At 37.6% G+C, this 21197-nt stretch overlaps 1 protein-coding gene across 2 annotated transcripts in view; it reads right to left on the bottom strand.

Annotated features, from left to right (window-relative positions):
- Positions 1 to 21197, bottom strand: part of GLIPR1 (GLI pathogenesis related 1) — a 54894-nt gene that overhangs the window by 13387 nt on the left and 20310 nt on the right. For both annotated transcript variants that reach the window (XM_047787220.1, XM_047787219.1), the window contains exons 2-3: positions 2257 to 2543; positions 904 to 1149 (exon numbers count right to left, since the gene is read on the bottom strand). In XM_047787220.1, coding sequence (XP_047643176.1) covers positions 904 to 1149; positions 2257 to 2448 — 438 coding nt within the window. In that variant the 5' untranslated portion in view covers positions 2449 to 2543. The remainder of the gene's footprint in view (positions 1 to 903; positions 1150 to 2256; positions 2544 to 21197) is intronic.

The following is a 21197-nucleotide window of genomic DNA, read 5'->3' as shown; positions in this document are numbered from 1 at the left end:
CAGAAGATGCTTCCTAGGGATTTGTTTCCACCATGTTGCAAATGTGAGTTAGGATTAGGAAGTTGAATTAAAAAAAAAATCTCAGAGGCTCTAAATGTGGCCATTGGGACCAAGACCATAGATTTGGCACAAGATGGTTTACGTAGGTTTACATGTTGCCTCTCCATTGGTGCTGGGACTGTGGGGTTTTTCCTTCTTGTGTGGCACATTGTAGGTTCTCAGTCCTAAAAGACTAGGAGGATAGGGGAGCATGAGTTCTCATTAAAGAATCTGGCTTGTTTCTTCCAGTTTTTCTCCCAGAACAACTGCCTCACATTTCCTAGAAGATTCAAACCTGGAAATACATCGATTCACCTAAAATATCCTTTGATGGCTCACAAATGGAACAAACTACCCTGGGAAGGTGGGTGTTACCAGAATGATCCAAAGGCTGTTCAGATTGGTGGGCCTCACATTTTACCTATGTCCACATCACTGCACTCTGCAAGTACTATCTTCTCTGGTATTACAGTGTATTATTTCATTCATTCATTCATTCATTCAGTCAGTCAGTCAGTCTTTTTAGGGCTGCACCCAGGGGTCGAATCAGAGATACAGCTGCTGGCCTACACCACAGCCACAGCAACACAGGATCCAAGCCTTTTCTGCGACCTACACCACAGCTCACAGCAATGCTGGATCCTTAACCCACTGAGCAAGGCCAGGGATCGAACCTGCATCCTCATGGATACTAGTTGGGTTCATTACCACTGAGCCACAACAGGAACTCCACTTATTTTTAAAGCCTCTAACCCCTACTCTCTGATATTTATAGGGACATAAGCTTACACCAGAAACACCAGATTTCAGTTTTCTCCTCACCTTGAAATGATGGTTTTCAGAGACTATACGGCAGGTACTTACCTGAGTGTAATGGCCACAAACCCTGTCACACCTCTGAGTCTTGAAGTCATAGTATTTAACTTCGTTGTACCAGTCTGTGATGGCTGAAGTCACGGAAAAGATGGATAGAGACCCAGTCCAGAGGTTTTCTCCCAGTGAAGTGAAATTCGGGTGTAGCCTGTAGGGTGGCTTCAGCTGTTTGTTATGTGCAAACTGGCAATTGCTTGCCCATGACCTTGCAATTTTGGCTAGTTCTGGGTCCCAAGTCTGCAAAAATAAATATGAAACAGTAAGAATGGAACCTGTTAACCAACAATGTAACTGGAGCGAGCCAAGTGGGAATGTGGATGAAACATGAGGTGCAATGTCCAGAAGAGAGAAGGAACAGCCCAGGTAAGTTCTATATGGAGGATCATATCACAGTCTTCAGGTTTTGAGTAGGGTTAGTGGGAAATGCAATGACCTAGTTTTGAGGCACTTAGAATCAAAGTGAGTGACACAGACCCACATTTCATGGAAGGCCCATTTTATGTACCTATTTTCTGAAATTTAATAACTAAAGTAGCTCCTATAACTAGAAATAGCACAGAAAGTTTAAAAACCAGCTCAAGGAGTTCCTGTTGTGGCACAGTGGGTTAAGAAACTGACATGAGATCTTTGAGGATGTGGGTTTGACCCTTGGCCTGCTCAGTGGGTTAAGGGATCCGGCATTGCCATAAGCCACGGTGTAGGTCAGACACAACTCAGATCTAGCATTGCTGTTGTTTTGGTGCAGGCTGTTGGTTACAGCTCCACTTTGACCCCTAGCCCCCTTTGCTGCAGGTGCAGCTGTTAAAAAAAGAAAAAAAGAAAAAAAAAAACAGCTCGAAGCTACAGAGCTAGGATTCAGACCCAAGTCTGACTTAATTGAAATCCCCTAGAGACTGTGCTGCCTTCCTGAGTCAATTGTCTTATCAGCAACCAAAGAAAAGAAAAGAAAGGAAAGGAAAGGAAAAGAAAAGAAAAGAAAAGAAAAGAAAAGAAGAAAAGAAAAAGAAAAGAAAAAAAAAATTTAGAGACAAAGAAAAACCAAAAAAAAAAAAAAAAAACCAAACCTCATAAGAATTAGCAGGCAAACGAGAGACATAAATTACATCAAAGACCCAAAGAGAGGAAGCAGCCAAAAAGAGAAACAAAACATACTTGCTGGGCTTGCTTGTAGCAAGGGTTGAGGAGGCAGGGCAAAAGTGGGTTTTTTGATCACAGATGAATTGATGGCACACTTCAAGCAGTAAGAAAAATCATTCAGGATTACCAAGGATTCACCTCCAAAAAATCAATCCCCCTTAGTTGTTTTGGACTGACTTCTGCCTCAGGGATGGATGCCTTTCTTACCATGTACAGCATATCACTAGCCGTTGGGTTCACTTCTGATCGGAGCTTGTTGTGAATTCGAACACAGTCTTTGATGAAATCCTCATTTTTGATATCTGGTAGAGAATTTGCTGGAGAGGAAGAGCTGGAGACTAAAGAGACCATCCAGGCTGTCACAGCCAGTGTGACTCGCATGCTCAGGCTGCTTGGCATGGAGCTCCCGGCCGCTGGAATCCAGAGACACTGCGGGTGCCAAGGGGGTGCGTGCCTCTCAGTTTCACAAAGCACAGTCTGTACAGTATTCAGCTCTAAGACAGAAAGCAGAACTAGAGGTCACTGCAAGTTTGAAGAAGGGTTTATCCATGTATGGTTTGCAGCTCCTTTTGTGGCTCTTAACCCTGTCTTTTCGGGAGTTCTCAGTGACACAGCACCTATTACTACATGGATTTCTAGGAGGCTTCGTCAGACTTTGAGTTGGGGGGATGTTTCCAAAGGAAATTCTGGAATCTCCAAGAATAACAGTCTCAGTTTTTACAGAGGCTCTGGTGGTTAACTAAAAACATCTCTCTTACTTCAGCAAAGTTCTTGCAAAATACTTCTCAAAAACATTTTTTTTGGAGTCATATCAGCACACTGTGGTTGAAGTATCTGGTTAACATCATCCTTCGACCTAGAATTCACTCACAATGGTGAATGTGATGGGGTTGAGTCAGTTTTGTCCACCCCCTCTCTGCCCAATGAATAAACAGCTATGTAAATTTTTAGGGACAGCTGACTACTGCTGCCAATGGACTCCTAATTTTGCAGCCTTTGCTAAACCTGTGTATGCTCTTCTCCCAAGATATCAGCCCAGAGTCTATTTCCTGGCCTTTGGAGGCATTCTCCTCCTTTGAAGCTTTAATAATTAGCTTTGTCCACCCTCCAGGTTCTTGGCTTACCTTATTTTGACAAACTGTTTCGTCTATACTTCCATGAAAATAGTGGGAATGCTGCAGGCATTCTAGGACAATCTTTTGCTTCTCAGATATGTTCTATAGTATATTCCTCAAGCCAATTAGACCCTAAGGCATCAGGTATGCCCTGTGCTTATGTGCAGCAGCTGCAGCTCCCACCTTGATTGACAAAGCCCAGTATGTGTATGGCAGGCTCCCCTACTCATCTCTGTGTTTCTCCATACTATGCAAGCTTTTTTTTTTTTTGGTCTTTTTTAGGGCTGCACCCACGGCATATGGAAGTTCCCAGGCTAGGGGGCTGTTCAGAGCCATAGCTGCTGGCCACGGCCACAGAAACTCAGGATCTGAGCCACACCCATGACTTACACCACAGCTCACAGCAATGCCAGATCCTTAACCTACTGAGCAAGACCAGGGATCCAACCCACATCTTCATGGATACTAGTTGGGTTCATTACTGTTGAGCCACGACAGGAACTCCTGTTAGCTACTTTTTTAAGTTCATAGGATATGGCACCTCTCTACATGGTGACAGGTCACTTATGAGCTGGCTCTTTTCATCATCTTATATTAACACTTTGAATGCAGCTACTTACCAGCCCTCTCTGCTGGAGAGTCCCGCTCTCTCCCACATGACTGCCTTGCAACCGTAGAAATGGTCTCAAAGCCATAAGAGGCTCTCTCAGACACCCCTTTAGACAACCCAGATTTACACTTTGTGATTCTCCCATCAATGAGATTTCCTGGGAAACTTAACAACTGTTTAGGGCATCATTTCCCCTCCTGAGCCTCATTATTTGCTGCTGAAAATCAGTCCCAGCTGCTGAACTCATATCCCTTATGAGAGCTTGCACCTTAGCAGGACAAACTGCTAGTATTTACAGATTTCAGATATGCCCTTGGAATCTGCCATGCTATTGGCTCAATCTGGAAATCCTATGGATTTTTAACTTCCATAGGTACTCTTTTATTGCTAATGGGTCTATAATTGCTGCATTATAAGATATTCACCTCCCTTCTAAAACTGCTATTGTTCATTATTAAGACCACACCAAGGAGATATTCTATGTTTGGGAAATGTCAGGACTAATAGAAGTACTAAATATGTAGCTCAAAAGGGACATCCCTTTCCCTTTCTCTACCCAATTTTATTTTATTGCTTTTTAGGACCACACTTTCAGCATGTTCCCAGGCTAGGGTTCTAATCGGAGCTATAGCTGCCAGCATATACTACAGCCACAGCAATGCCAGATCTGAGACACATCTGCAACCTATATCACAGCTCACGGCAATGCTGGATCCCGAGGACAGGATGGAACCTGCAACCTCAGGATACCAGTTGGTTTTGTTACCCAATTTTAAAACTTATTTTTATTCTTTAGTGATATTATCAACTATTAAGCAAATCCCCCATAATCTGAAAAAGACAAATGAATGCAAGAGAGTACCATACCATTACTAGTTGGATACAGTGGGCCAATGGACTTCCTGTATCCCCCTTCCTTTAACTTTTTGGCTTATATCCCATTAAATGGGACATATATGCAGATGAGGAAAAGTTAAGGAACTACAAGATAATTGGTTTTCCCAGGTATCTGTAACATTTCTGACCAAATTATTTCCCAGTGTACTACTTGTGAATCTCAAACTTTTGGGAGAAATCAATTTACCCCTAGCCTCCAAGGCCCACATTACCCTTTGTGGCACTACATGTGAATTTTATACATGTCCTCCCTTGCTTTAGGCTATTCTCACTGTTTGGTTGTCATCTGCACGTTTAGCAGATGGACTGAATCTATAAGACTAGATGTGCTAATGCCACAACAGTGGTAAAGACATTAATAACTGAGGTTATTCCTCCCTCTGGAATTTCTTTATGGATTTAATCAGAGCAAGAAACTCATTTTACAACATAGATAAACCACTTGCTTGCAGAAATTCTGGGGTTTTCATTAAAATTTCATACCCCATGTCATCCTCAATCATCAAGGCAAGTAGAACATAAAAATCTAGACACAAAAATGTTTTAGGAAAGATCTGTCAAGAAATTAGACTTAAGTGGCCAGAATCTTCGTCCTTGGTCACTTACAAAGATATGGAATGCTCCAAATAGGAGACATGGACTGACACCTTTTGAAATGGACACACAATGTCTATTGGCATCTTTAACTCTTCCATTCCTGAATTAAGTGGACATTGTGAGAACTTAAGTGAACAATCAATTGATATGACTAGTCAGATACAAGAACAAGTACTAATATAAGATAAAAACATCATTAATGCCTTCAGGAAGCTCCCAGGAGTAAGATCTGTGCATTAGTAGTGACAAATACACCAGAGTTGAAGATCTAGGTAGAGGAAAGCACAGGGGGATACAGATTCAGGTGAAGATGCTTAACCCATTCTGGAAAGAGTAGAGATGGCCTCCTACACATAGCAGTGAGGTCTTCAATGAGCTGGATAGTTGTTGATCAAATGAAAAAAGGGTGGAGAGGTGAAGAATATTGCAGGGATAGGAACTGGATATCGAGCTGTGAATCTGGAAACATGATGTTAAGGCAAGAGTAGAGAAAGAGCTGCTTTGTGGCATCTCTATAGACATGGTCTTCAAGTACTGCTTGTGTCTGGTAGGAAACATGGCACCTGGTCTCATGGAATTGAGAATCCAAATGGTGTTTTTATGCCAATCAGGAAGAGCTGTAAGAGTCAGATTAAGGAGAACTTCTAGATTCTGCCATTTATTTGGATTTTAACACAAGGCTGATGGGAAGTTAGAGGACAGAATTTTTAGCTCTAAGGCTAGAGGTGGGGTATGATCTGATTCTAGAAAATGCCAATGTTTTAGAAAATCCAGACATGGAGAATGGGACAGTAGAGTGTCACTCTAAGACCTTACTTCAGATATGTACCTCCCCCTCCACAGGGGACAGACACCAGAAGGAAGAAAATTACAATCCAGCAGCCTGTGGAACCAAGTCCACAAATACAGATTAGAACCTACCTTGGGTCCAGATGGTCCCTGGCCACTGGGTGACAAGAGGGGAGTGTACTGCTGAGATACATATGACATACCCTACACGGGGCCACTTCTATAAGGTCAAGAAACAATGAATTTTCTACAAAAAAATAAAAATAAAAATTTATACAAAATGAGACAGCAGAGGAATATTTCCAGATAAAGGAATAAGATAAAACTCCAGAAGAACAAGTAAGTGACATAGAAATAGGAATATATCCAATAAAGTATTCACTAGTAATGATTATAAAGATGATCCAAGAACTCAGGAAAAGAATGGATGTACTAAGCAAGAAATTACAATAATTTTTTAACAAAGAGTTAGAAAATATAAAGAACAGCAAAATGGAGTTGAAGACTACAGTAACTGAAATGAAAAGCACAGTAGAAGGAATCAGTAGCAGAATAAATTAAGCAAAAGCATGAATAAGTGAACTGGAAGACAGAGTGGTGGAAATCACTGCTTAACAGAAGAAAAATTATGAAAAGAAACAAAGATAGTTTAAGAGACCTCTGGGACAACATAAAATGCACAAACATTCTCATTATAGAGGTCTTATAAGGAGAAAAAAGAGAAGGGACCTGAGAAAACCTTTTAACAGATAATTGCTGAAAACTTCCCTAATATTGGAAAGGAAAACTGTCACTCAAGTCCAGGAAGTGCAGAGTCCCAAAGAGGATTAACCCAAGGAAAAGTAAACTGAAACAAACTGTAATCAAACTGACAAAAATTACAGGTAAAGAGAAGATATTAAAGAAAACAAGGGAAAAGAAAGAAATAACCTACAAAGCAATCCCCATATGGTTATTAGCTGATTTTTTTTTCAGCAGAATCTCTGCAGATCAGAGGGGAATCACATGATATATTTAAGGAGATGAAAAGGAAAAAACTACAACAAAGAATACCTAGCAATTCCATCATTAAGCAAAGGATAAAATAATTCAGCACCACAAAACCAGCTTTACAACAAATCCCAAAGGAACTTAACCTAGGTGTAAAAGATAAGGCCAACATCTAGAAATAAGAAAATTAGGAAAAGGAAACCTCACCAGTAAAGGCAAACATACAATAAAGGTAGGAAATTATCTACACACAAATATAATGTCTAAAACCAGTAATTGTGAGGAGGAGAGTACAAATGCAGGATATTTGAAATGCATTTGAAGTTAAGAGATCATGGAGTTCCCACTGTGGTGCAGCAGAAACAAATATGACTAGTATCCATGAGGACATAGGTTCAGTCCTTGGCCTCACTCAGTGGGTTGGGGATCTGATGTTGCCATAAACTGTGTTTAGGTCACAGACACAGCTCAGATCCCACATTGCTGTGGCTGTGGTGTAGGCTGGCCATTGCTGTTTCAATTAGACCCCTAGCCTGGGAACTTTCATATGTTGTGGGTGCAGCCCTAAAAAAAAAAAAAAGTGATTGGCAACTTAAAAACAATCATATATATACAACACAAATCATAAGAGAACAAAGAGGAAGGGAAGAAGAAGTCCAGCATTAACAAATCCAAAACCATTAACAAAACGGCAATAAGAACATACATATTAATAGTTACCTTAAATGTAAATGGACTAAATGATCCAAAAGGCATAGACTAGTTGAATGGATACAAAAATAAAACCTGTATCTTTGTTGTCTACAGAGACCCAATTCAGATCTAGAGACACATACAGACTGAATGTGAGATGCAAAATGATATTCCATGCAAATGGAAATCAAAAGAAAGCTGGAGTAGCAATACTCATATCAGAAAAAATAGACTTTAAAATAGAGACTGTTACAAGAGACAAGAACACTACATAATGATCAAGTGATCAATCCAAGAAGAAGATATAACAATTGTAAATCCATATGCCCTAAGATAGGAGCACCTCAATATATAAGGTAAACTTTACAGATATTAAAGAAGAATTTGACAGTAACATAATATTAGTCAGGAACTTTAACACTCCACTTACTTCAATGGTCAGATCATCCAAACAGAAAATCAATAAGGAAACATAGGCCTTAAAAGACATGTTAGACCAGATAAGCTTAATATTTATAGAGCATTACATCCAAAAGCAGCAGGATACACATTCTATTCAAGTGCACATGGAACATTTTCCAGGATAGATCACATGCTGGGCCACAAGGAAAAACTTGGTAAATTTAAGAAAACTGAAATCGTATCAAATTTCTTTTCTGACCACAACACTATTAGATTAGAAATCAACTACTAGAATTAAAAAAAAAGATCATACACCACTATCAAGCAGGATTTATCCCAGGGATGGAAGGACTTTTCAATATCCACAAATTAATCAGCATGATACACAATGCTAACAAATTGAAAAATAAAAACCATACAATCATCTTAATACACACAGAAAAAGCTTATGACAAAATCCAACCCCCACTGAAGATAAAAACCCTCCAGGCCATATATGACAAACCCATAGCTAACATCATTTTCAAAGGTGGAAAGGTGAAAGAATTCCCATTAAGATCAGGAACAAGACAAGGATGCTCAGTCTCGCCACTTTTATTCAACATTATTTTGGAAGTCCCAGCCATGGCACCAGAAGAAAAACAAAAGGAATACAAATTGGAAAAAAGTAAAACTGTCACTGTAGACAGCATGATACCATATATAGAAAATCCTATGTTGCTACCAGAAAACTGCTAGAGCTCAATCAACTTAGTAAAGTCAGAGAGTACAAAATTAACACAAGGAAATGTGTTTCATTTCTACACACTAACAAAGATTGGAAAGAGAAATTAAGGTAACAATCCTATTTACCATAACATCAAAGGGAATAAAATAAGAATAAACCTACCTGAGTAAGCAAAAACCCTGTACTCCAAAAAATATAAGACACTGATAAAAGAAATCAAAGATGACACCAACAGGAGTTCTTCTGTGGTGTAGTGGGTTAAGAACCTGGCATTGTGTTTACAATATGATACTTACAAGAGACCCACTTTAGGGCAAAGGACATAGATAAATTCTAAGTGAGGGGATGGAAAAATATATTTCATGTGAATGGCAATTACAAGAAAGTAGGTGTTGCAGTACTCATATCAGACAAAATAGGCTTTAAAACAAAGGGCATAAAGATAAAGAAGGACAGTATTTAATGATAACAAGATCAATTCAAGGGAGTTCCCATCATAGCTGAGCAGAGAAGCATTCGACTAGTATACATAAGGATGTGGGTTCGATCCCTGGCCTAGCTCAGTGGTTAGGGATCTGGCATTTCTGTGAGGTGTGGCATAGGTCGCAGATGTGGCTTGGATCCCGCATTACTGTGCCTGTGGCATAGGCCGGAAGCTTTGGCTCTGATTGGACTCCTAGCCTGGGAACTTCCATATGCCATGGGTGTGGCCCTAAAAGGAAAAAAAAAAAAAGGATAAATTCAAGAAGAGGATATTACACTAATCAACACATAATCCCCTATTTAGGAGACCCCAAATGCAGAATACATATACTAACAGACATAAAAGGAGAAATTGATGGGAATAAAATAATAGGAGACTTTAAAACCTCACTTGTGTCACAAATGGACAGATCTTCTAGCCAGAAAATCAATAAGTCAACAGAGAGCCTAAATGATACAATAGAAGAGTTAAGCTTAATTGATATTTTCAGGACATTACATCCAAAAAACCAGAATGAACATTCTTTCAAGTGCACATGGAACATTACCCAGGAATGACTGCATACTGGGGTGCAAAGCTAACCTCAACAAATTTAAGAGTATAGAAATTATTTCAGACATCTTCTCTGACCACAATGGCATGAAACTAGAAATCAACCACAAGAAAAGAAATGAGAAAAAAGTGACTACATGGAAACTAAACAACATGCTACTAAAAAACCAATGTGTCAATGAGGAAATTAAAAAATATCTCAAAAAAACAAAAACAAAAACAAACAAACAAACAACAATATCTCAAGACAAATGACAATGAAAGCACAATTCAAAATCTATGGGATGCCACAAAAGCAGTTCTTAGAAGTTCATAGTGGTACAGGCTTTTCTCAAAAAATAAGAAAAATCTCAAATAAATAAACTAATATACCACATAAAAAATTAGAAAAGCAAGAACAATTAAAACCTAAAGTCAGCAGAAGGAAGAAAATAACAAAGATGAGAGGAAATCAATAAAATAGAGATTTAAAAAAATAGGAAAAAAAATCATTAAAACCAAGAGCTGGTTCTTTGAAAGGGAAAAAAATTGATAAACCTATAACCAGACTCACCAAAAATAAAAGAGAGAACTCAAATAAAATAAGAAATTAAAAAGGATAAATATTAACTTGTAGAGCAGAAATTAAAAAAAAGAATACTATGAACAATTACATGCCAACGACTTTGACAACCTAGAAGAAATGGAAAAATTTCTAGAAAAATACAGGCACTAAAACCGAATAAAGAAATAGATCATTTGAACAGAATGATCACTAGAAATGAAACTGAATATATAGTAATATATATTACTATATTAATATATTACTGAATATATAGTAATATATTAATATATAATAATAATAACTCCCTACAAATAAAGACCAGGACCAGATGGCTTCATAGGCAAATTCTACCAAATATACAGAGAACTTATACAAATCATTCTTAAACTCTTCCGAAAGACTGGAGAAGGAACACTCCCAAGGGCATTCTATGAAGCCACCATCACCCTAACACCAAAACCAGACAAAGATACTACTGAAAAAGAAAACTGTAAGCCAATATATTTGATGAATATAAATGCAAAAAATCTCAATGAAATTTTAGCCAACCGAATCAAAAAACACATTTAATAAAATCATACACCATGACCTAGTGGGATTCATTCCAGGTTCACAAAGATGGTTCAACATATGCAAATCAATCAACATCATACACCACATTATCAAAAGAAAAGTCAAAAACCACATGATCATCTCAATAGATACAGAAACAGCATTTGACAAAGTCTAACATACACTCACGATAAAAACTCTTACCAAAGTGGGCATAGAGGGAACATACCTTAACATAATAAAAGCAATTCATGAAAAACCCACAGCCAGTATAATATTCAATGGAGAAAAGCTGAGAGCCTTCCCACTAAGATCTGGAACAAGACATGAATGCCCATGCTCACCACTTTTATTTAGGAGTATTAGAAGTCCTAGTCGCAGCAATCAGACAAACAAAAGAAATAAAAGGTATCCAAACTGGAAGAGAAGATGTAAAATTGTCACTGTATAGATGACATGATACTATATATAGAAAACCCCAAGGACTCCACACAAAAACTATTTGAACTGATAACAAATTCAGCAAAGTAGCAGGATACAATAACATTCAGAAATCAGTCACATTTCTGTATGCTAAAAATGAAATATTAGAAAAGGAATACAGGAGTTCCCATCATGGCTCAGTGGTTAATGAATCCAACAAGGAACCATGAGGTTGTGAGTTCAATCCTTGGCCTTGCTCAGTGGGTTAAGGATCTGGCGTTGCCATGAGCTGTGGTGTAGGTCACAGACGCAGCTTGGATCTGGTGTTGCCGTTGGCCAGAGGCTACAGCTCCGATTATATCCCTAGCTTGGGAACTGCCATGTGCTGCGGGTGCGGTCCTAGAAAAGCCAAAAAGACAAAAAGAAAAGGAACACAAAAATACCTTTTAAAATTGCACCCCCAAAAATTAAATACTTAGGAATAAACCTGACCAGGAAGGTGAAATACTTATATACTAAGAACTATAAAACATTAATCAAGGAAATTAAAAATGATATAAAGAAATGGAAAGATATTCCATGCTCCTGGGTTGGAAAAATTAATATTGTAAAAATGGCCATATTACCCAAAGCAATCTACAGATTCAATGCAATCCCTATCAAATTACCCATGACATTTTTCACAGAGCTAGAACAAACAATCCAAAAATTTATATGGACCCATATAAGACCCAGAATTGCCAAAGAAATCCTGGAGGAAAAAAACCAAGTAGTATGCATAACCCAGACCTCAGGCAATATTACAAAGCCACAGTAATCAAGACAGTCTGGTACTGGTACCAAAACAGACAGACAGACCAATGGAACAGAAGAGAGAACCCAGAAATAAACCCAGACACTTATTGTCAATTAATCTTTGACAAAGAAGGCAAGAACATAAAATGGGAAAAAGTCATTTCAGCAAGTACTGCTGGGAAACCTGGACAGCTGCATACAAAGCAATGAAGCTAGAACACACCCTCACACCATGCACGAAAATAAACTCAAAATGGCTTAAAGACTTAAACATAAGATACCATCAAACTCCTAGAAGAGAACATAGGCAAAACATTCTCTGACATCAACCTTTCAAATGTTTTCTTAAGTCAGTCTCCCAAGGCAACAGAAATTAAAGCAAAAATAAACCAATTGGACCTAATCAAACTAACAAACTTTTGCATAGCAAAGGAAACCATAAACAAAAAACAACATTTGGAATGGAAGAAAATAGTTTCAAAAGATTCAACTGGCAAGGGCTTAATCTCTAAAATTTTCAAACAAACTGCACAACTCAACAGCAAAAAACCCAATAGTCCAACTGAAAAATGAGCAAAAGACCTGAATAGACATTTCTCAAAAAAAAAAAAAAAATATATATATATATACACACACAGATGGCCAACAAGCATATGAAAAAATGCTCATCACCTCTAATTATTAGAGAAATGCAAATCAAAACTACCATGAGATACCGCCTCACACCAGTCAGAATGGCCATCATTCATAAGTCCACAAATAACAAATGCTGGAGAAGGTGTGGAGAAAAGGGAACCCTCCTACACTGTTGGTAAGAATGTCAATTGGCACAACCAGTATGGAGAACAGTATGGAGGTACCTCAGAAAACTAATTATAGAACTACCATATGACCCAGAAATCCCATTCTTGGGCGCATATCCAGACAAAACTTTCCTTGAAAAAGACACATTCACCCATAGGTTCATTGCAGTACTATGTACAATAGCCAAGGCACAAAAACAATCTAAATGCCCATTGACAGATGAATGGATTAAAAAGATGTGGTATATATACAACATGGAATACTACTCAGGCATAAAAAAGAACAAAATAATGCCATTTGCAGCAACATGGATGGAACTAGAGACTCTCATACTGAGTGAAGTAAGTCAGAAAGAGAAAGACAAATATATGACATCACTTATATTTGAAATCTAATACACAGCACAAATAAATCTTTCCACAGAAAATAAACTCATGGACTTGGAGAATAGACTCGTGGTTGCCAAGGGGGAGGGGGAGGAAGTGGTGTGGACTGGGAATCTGGGGTTAATGGATGCAAACTATTGCCTTTGGAATGGATAAGTGGTGAGATCCTGCTGTATAGCACTGGGAACTATATCTAGTCAATTATGATGGAGCATGATGGAGGATAATGTGAGAAAAAAGAATATATATATGTATGTGTGACAGAACACTGTAAACCACCTATAATGGAAAAAATAAAAATCATTTAAAAAGTAAATAAATAAGAGAAAAATAATTTGACAAAATTTAACCTCCATTCACGATAAAAATTCTTACCAAAGTGGGTAGAGAGGGTACATAACATAATAAAAGCAATGTATGACAAACCCACAGTCAATATAATATTCAACAGAGAAAAGCTGAAAGCTTTCCCACTAAAATCTGGAACAGGGGTTCCCATCATGGCACAGCAGAAACGAATCTGACCAGGAACCATGAAGTTGCGGGTTTGATCCCTGGCCTCGCTCAGTGGGTTAAGGATCTGGGTTTGCTATGAGCTGTGGTGTAGGTCACAGAGGCAGCTCTGATCTGGCATTGCTGTGACTGTGATGTTGGCCAGCAGCTGTTGTTCCAATTGAATCCCTTGCCTGGGAACCTCCATACGTCACAGGCATGGCCCTAAAAAGCAACAATAATAACAACAATGATAAAATAAATAAAATCTGGAACAAGAAAAGGATGCTCACTTTACACTTTATTCTACATAGTAGTGGAAGTCCTAGCCACAACAATCAAAAGAAATAAAAGGTATCCAAATTGGAAGAGAAGAGGTAAAATTGTCACTCTGTGCAGATAATATGATACTATATATAGAAAACCCTAAGTCTCCACACAAAAATTACTTGATATGATCAACAAATTCAGCAAAGTAGCAGGATACAAGATTAACATTCGGAAGTTGGTTTCATTTCTATATACTAATAATGAAATATTAGAAAAGGAATATAAAAAAAAAACACCTTTTAAAATTGCACCACCAAAATAAAATACCTAGGAATAAACTTGACCAAGAAGGTAAAAGACTTATACAGTGAGAACTATAAAACATTAATGAAGGAAATTAAAGAGGAGTCAAAGAAATGAAAAAGATAGCCCATGCTCCTGGATTGGAAGTATTAATATTGTTAAAGTAGCCATACTACCAAAGCAATCTACAGATTTAAAGCAATCTCCATCAAATTACCCATGATGTTTTTCAGAGCTAGAAAAAAAAAATCCAAAAATTTATATGGAACCACAAAGACCCATAACTGCCAAAGAAATCCTCAGGGGAAAAAAAAAAAATCAAAGCAAGAGACATAACTCTCCCAGACATCAGACAATGTTATAAAGCTATAGTAATCAAGACAGTGTGGTACTGGCACAAAAACAGACATATGGATCAAAGGAATAGAATAGAGAACCCAGAAACAAACTCAGACACCTACAGTCAATTAATCTTTGACAAAGGTGGAAAGAATATTAAATTGGGAAGAGTATCTTCACCAAATGCTGCTGGAAAAACTGGACAGACACATGTAAATCAGTGAAACTAGAACACATCTTCACAGCATGCACAAAAATAAACTCAAAATGGCTTAAAGACTTAAACGTAAGACAAGACACCATCAAACCCCTAGAAGAGAACATAGGCAAAACATTCTCTGACATCAACCATACAAATGTTTTCTTAGGTCAGTCTCCCAAGGCAACAGAAATTGAAGCAAAAATAAACAAATGGGACCTAATCAAACTGACAAGCTTTTGCACAGCAAAGGAAAGCTTAAAAAAAAAACAAAAAGACAACCTAAAGAATGGGAGAAAATGATGCCACACCCACAGCAATGCAAGATCTACACCACAGCTCATGGCAATGCTAAATCCTTAACCCACTGAGGGAGGCCAGGGTCAAACTGGCATCCTCATGGATACTAGTCAGGTTCATTACCACTGAGCCATGATGGGAACTCTCAACTATATTTTATTAAAAAAAAAAAAAAGAATCTGGCATTTTCACTGCAGCATCTTGAGTTACTTCTGTAATGCAGGTGTGATTCCCTGGTCTAGGAACTTCCATATGCTGCAGGAATGGCAAACAACAACAACAACAACAACAACCAACAACAGTTCCCTGGTCTAGGAACTTCCATATGCTGCAGGCATGGCAAACAACAACAACAAAAAACAAAAAACCACAAACAGGTGAAAATATATACTGTGTCTTATCAAGCGATTTTACTACCCAAGGCTATCTACAGATTCAAAGCAATCCCTATCATATTACCAATGGCTTTTTTCACACAAGCTAAACAAAAAAAATTAATATTTGTATGGAAATTCAAAAGACCTTGAAAACCAAAACAATCTTGATAAAGAAAAATGGAGCTGGAGGAATACTCTCCCTGACTTCAGACTATATTTCAAAGCTACAGTAATCAAAACAGTATGGTACTGGCACAAAAACAGAAATATAGATCAATGCTACAAGAGGAAAGAAAGCCCAGAAATAAACCTATACACCTGTGGTCAGTCTATGACTCAGAAAGCAAGTATATACAATAGAGAAAAGACAGTTTCTTTAATAAATGGTGCTAGGAAAATTGGACAGCTACTTGTAAAAGAATGAGATTAGAACATTCTAACACCACACACAAGAACAACCTCAAAATGGATTAAAGACCTAAATTTAACACCAGATACTATAAAACTCCTAGAGGAAGACATAGGAAGAATACTCTCTGATATAAATCATAGCAGTATCTCCCAGATTAATAGAAGTAAAAATAAAATTAACAAATGGGACCTAATTAAACTTAAAAGTTTTTGCATAGCAAAAGAAGCCATAAACAAAATGAAAAACAACCTAAAAATGTGAGAAAATATTTGCACAGGATGTAACTGATAGGGAATTAAATCTTCAAAATATACAAATAGCTCATGCATCTCAATACCAAAAAAAAAAAAAAAGGTCAAAAGGTCTAAATAGATATTTCTCCATAGAAGACATACAGATGGCCAAAAAACACATGAAAATATTCTAAACACTGCTAATTATTAGAGAAAAGCAAATCAAAACTATAATGAGGCATAATCTTACACTGGTCAGAAAGGCTTTTATCAAAAACCTACAAATAATAAATGCTGGAAAGGAGGTGGTGGAAAAGGGACTTTCCTATACTGTTGGTGGGAACATAATTGGTGCAGTCATTATGGAAAACAACGTGGAGATTCCTCAGAAAACTAAATATAGAAATACTGTATGATTCAGCAATCCCACTCTTGGCCATTTTTCCCAGCAAAACTATAATTTGAAAAGACATATACACCTCAGTGTTCACTGCAGCACAATTTAAAATAGCCAAGACATGGAAGCAATCTTAATGTCCATCAACAGATGAATAGATAAGGAGAACATGGTATATTTATACAATGGAATATTATTCAGTCATAAAAAGAAATAATGCCATTTGCAGCTATGTGCATGGATATGGAGATTATCACACTAAGCAAAGTAAGCCAGATAGAGAAAGACAAATATCATATGATATAGTTTACATGTAGAATATTTTTAAAAATATGCAAATGAACTTATATACAAAACAGAAATGGACCCACAGACACAGAATACAAATTTATGGTTACTAAAGGGGAAAGGGGGGAGGGATAAATTAGGAGGTTGGGATTGGCATACACACACTACTATACACAAAATAGATAACCAATAAGGACCTACTGTATAGCACAGGGAACTATACTCAATATTTTGTAATAACTTATAAGGGAAAAGCATCTCAATAAAATTATTATGTATATATGTATAACTGAATCATTTTGCTGTATACCTGAAATAAATATTGTAAATTAACTATACTTCAATAAAATAATACATTTCCCCCAAATGTCCATAACTTTTCTTTATGAAATAAATTTTTCAAGTTGAAAATTAAAAAAAAAAAAGATATAGAGAATGCAATGGGGTGGGAGAGATAGTAATACCTAATGGAAATTCCTAAAATGTAAAGAAACATTAAGGTGGAATTACTGTTGCCATACACATGTACAAAAAATAACCTCCCAAAGTATTCAACTATAATTTCAATTGAGTCCAGACTGTCTAATTTATATCAGCATTCTTTTCCATTATAGTGACTTAGGATAAGCATCCTCTTGTGTGGGGCTCAGGGGTAACCTTTTGTTCAACATAGGGACAATCAACAGTGAGACCCTCCTCCAGCTTAAGGTGGTAACCAGGCCTGAAGCTTGCTTTGCATCTTGCTCTGGGTCTCTGTGAGTTAAGATTTCTGTGTTTTGAACATAAGGACAAGATGAGAACTTGCAGGGAAGGAAATTCAGTGACTTTTTGTGGTTGCTTGAGCAAACCTTGTATACATATGACTCTCAATAATAAACAATACTATATTGGTAATGAAACAAACAAATCACATTACTCTAACTTCCAGAAATAATAAGCAAAATGGAAAGTCTTCTGCTACTGAGACCATTTTTACATTATTATGCAGAGCAATTCAGCTCCTCAGAACTACAACACTCAATTAAGTTTCCACATATTACATTTCCACAGCAAAAACCAGAAGCATTTTTCTCAGAATAACAGAAATTTTTACCTTAAGCAAATGCAAGCCTCTACTTTTCAGAAGGCTCAAAACTTTACTGAGTCTTTCTTCTTCATCATTGTCTCTTTAAAAAGTATGTGTGTTAAGAAAGAGATTTATTTTCAGTGATTATCTCTGAATTGTGGTATTTTAATTTTTTTAATTTTAAATTATTTACTCTATTTATATTTTTACAATAAGCATAAACTTTTATGACTGAAACTGTGCACAAGCCCCTGTGTCCATGTGTTTTGAAGTAAAAGGCTTTAGCTTCCTAGGCCTTCCCTCAGTCTCAAAAGGGTGATTCAAGAGTTAATGATTAGGAAATTTTGACACAGCTAAAAACTAGTTAAAACAACCTCCATGTTATGCCATCCCTTGGCCCACTAATTTACACTAACCAGCTTTTCACAAATGATTTCCTTCCTTAATTGCTTTAATCATTAATAAAAATTAATGATTACCTTCTAGTTAGAATTATATTGGATGCCTAGTCTTTTTCTTTACTTTGAAACACTTCCTAATAGCCCCTTCCTTTTGTGAGCAATCTTCACTATAGAGAGAAGGTCAGGGTGCAATAACCCCAGAGACCACCAAAAACTGTCACTGGACCCCTTGACTCTGGCCTTGATGACTTTGAATGACTCTGGAGGGGGAAACATGCAGGCAACAAAATCCTTATCAACAGTCCTATTTTTTTTTTCAAGCTAAACATATAAAACCCCTCATTATTCCCTCTCAAGGGAGGGCAGTTTTTCTTAAATGGTTTTTTGTTTGTTTTTTTTGGGGGGGGGGCGTACCCATGACATATGGCGGTTCCCAGGCTAGGCGTCGAATCAGAGCTACAGCTGCCAGCCTACGCCACAGCCACAGCAATGCAGGATCCGAGCCATGTCTGCTACCTTTACCACAGCACATAGTAATGCTGGATCCTTAACCCACTAAGCAACGCCAGGGATTGAACCTGCATTTTCATGGATGCTAGTCAGATTTGTTTCTGCTGAACCACAATGGGAACTTTGGGAAGGCACAGTTTTGAGAGCCTTAGTCTGCTGTGGCCTCCCTTGCTTGGCAAAGCAATAAAGCTGTTCTTTCTGCTTCACCCAAAACTCTTGCCTTCAAGACTTAATTGGTGTCAGTGTAAGAGGCCAGGTTTTGGCTACAAAAATTGGGGGTTCTTATGGGATCTGACTCAGGGGCAGGCAGACCTCCCTACAAGGGCCCCCCTGGCTTGATCAGAAGCTCTAAAGTCTTCCTTGATCCCATCCAGCCTCTTTCAGGAGAGCAGAAGGTTGGAAGATTCTTTGGGAGGCAGATGGACAGGGATTCTTGATGCAGAGCCACGCCCCTGTCATACCTGGCCTGCCCTCCTGGCAGTGGGGTGGGGATAGAGGGTGGGAGAGAGACTGCCCTAGCAGCTACCAAGGCCACCTTGGCCTTGAGGACATCCTTCTCTTCCTCTCACCCACACCAGCTTGAATTTCCTACTCCAAAGAATTATTTGGAGGAAGGAAAAAATAGTGCCTAGGATGTCACAACACCTCAGCCAGCATCTGGGTAAGTTCCCAGTGCACGTCAAGGCTCCTTGGATCTGTCTGTCAGAGGAACTTTGGGATCCCATCTGGGGATCTTCTGTTTCAGAAATCCTATTTGTAAGGTGCCATTTGGACTAAGGTCACAGGCTGAGTAGACTTGGAAGCCAATCTAAGGTTTGTGCTGTCTGGTTCTGTTTTTCTGGTTTGAGGCTTCCATTTGCTGGGCAGAACTCTGATTTGTTTTCAGTCCACACATGAGTGCTTTTCTTCAATCAAATATGGGAAACACCTCTTCATTTCCAACTGATAGCCCCCTAGGGAAAATTTTAGCAGACTAGTCAACCTATAGTTACATAAGTGTAAATAAGAAAAAATTGATTTTAAACTATTTAGCTGAAATATTCTTTAGATTCCAGAGAAACTTGGTTGAGACAAAAATCTTTGAAATTCCAAAACCGGTTCTTTATACATATGCAGTTAGAGAAAGCTGGCTTGATGAATTTTTTCTTTCTTTCTTTTTTTTTTTTTCAGATTTCTGACCCTGAGAGAACAAATACATGCCCAGGAGAAAGCATGCAGTTAACTCTTATCATGTCCTTAATATACAAACACTGCCCATTTTGCCTGAAGCTTCATCCTTGAGTTATTTAGTACAACTTCAAACAGGGGTGTTGGGGTGGGGAGAAGGAAGGGAGAAGAGGCTTTTAAATTCAAGTCAGTAAATTTAACCTATTCCAACTGCTATTTTTGGTTTTACATTTGCCAGTTGAATTGCCATGACACATGCAGTCATGATTCACTATCTTTCCATTTGCAAGGTGTTTATTGCTAAAAAGAATAACGTTTATCTTAAAAAGTTGAGAAAATTATTGAATGTTGTCACCCTTTTGATTTTCTCCTGCAGGAATCAGATTTTGTTCTTTGTATGTTTGCATTTGTCTTGTATGTACATGTAATGTGCCAGCTATGGAAAACTCAAATTTGTCTCCTGAATGCAGCCCCTTGAGGTGCAGTCTCCAGAATTGGATCACTTTCAGTAACAGACCAATGCAATGAAATGTAAAAAGATTATTTTCCTTTGTAATATAACCTGGCCATAATACTCCCTATACCAAATTTTAAGATAAAGCTATGAGCTGTCTGATATATGCATGTCTAGTATGAATCTTTGTCTTTGGTATAAATAAGTTCTATTTACTTGGTTTAAGAAAAGTAAACAAATCAAACAATTCTAAATACAAGAGAAGCTAAGATAATAAATATCAAGTTCACATGATCTGGGAAGTATTCAATGTTATTATCTAGTATTAAAGTTTGTTGTTTATTAATACAGACATGTCTAGAGCCATTAATATTAATACCTTTGTTGTTCCTAAGTTTACTGAAATTCTATAAGCTAATACTGTATCTATTACAACATTTGTCAGCAAAGAAACTTACTTGATGTGATATTGTCAAAAATAGAGAAAAATGAGATAACAGCTCTTAAATGAACACTTAAAAACAATTATTTTAGATGTCTACTTAAAATAGTTTTTCCAGATTATTGATGACTTAAAAGT

This window comes from Phacochoerus africanus, chromosome 7 (assembly GCF_016906955.1).
Source record: "Phacochoerus africanus isolate WHEZ1 chromosome 7, ROS_Pafr_v1, whole genome shotgun sequence".
In the NCBI taxonomy this organism is placed as follows: Eukaryota; Metazoa; Chordata; class Mammalia; order Artiodactyla; family Suidae; genus Phacochoerus; species Phacochoerus africanus.
The sequence above is the reverse complement of the archived record's forward strand: the minus strand, read 5'-3'. Positions and strand labels throughout refer to the sequence as shown.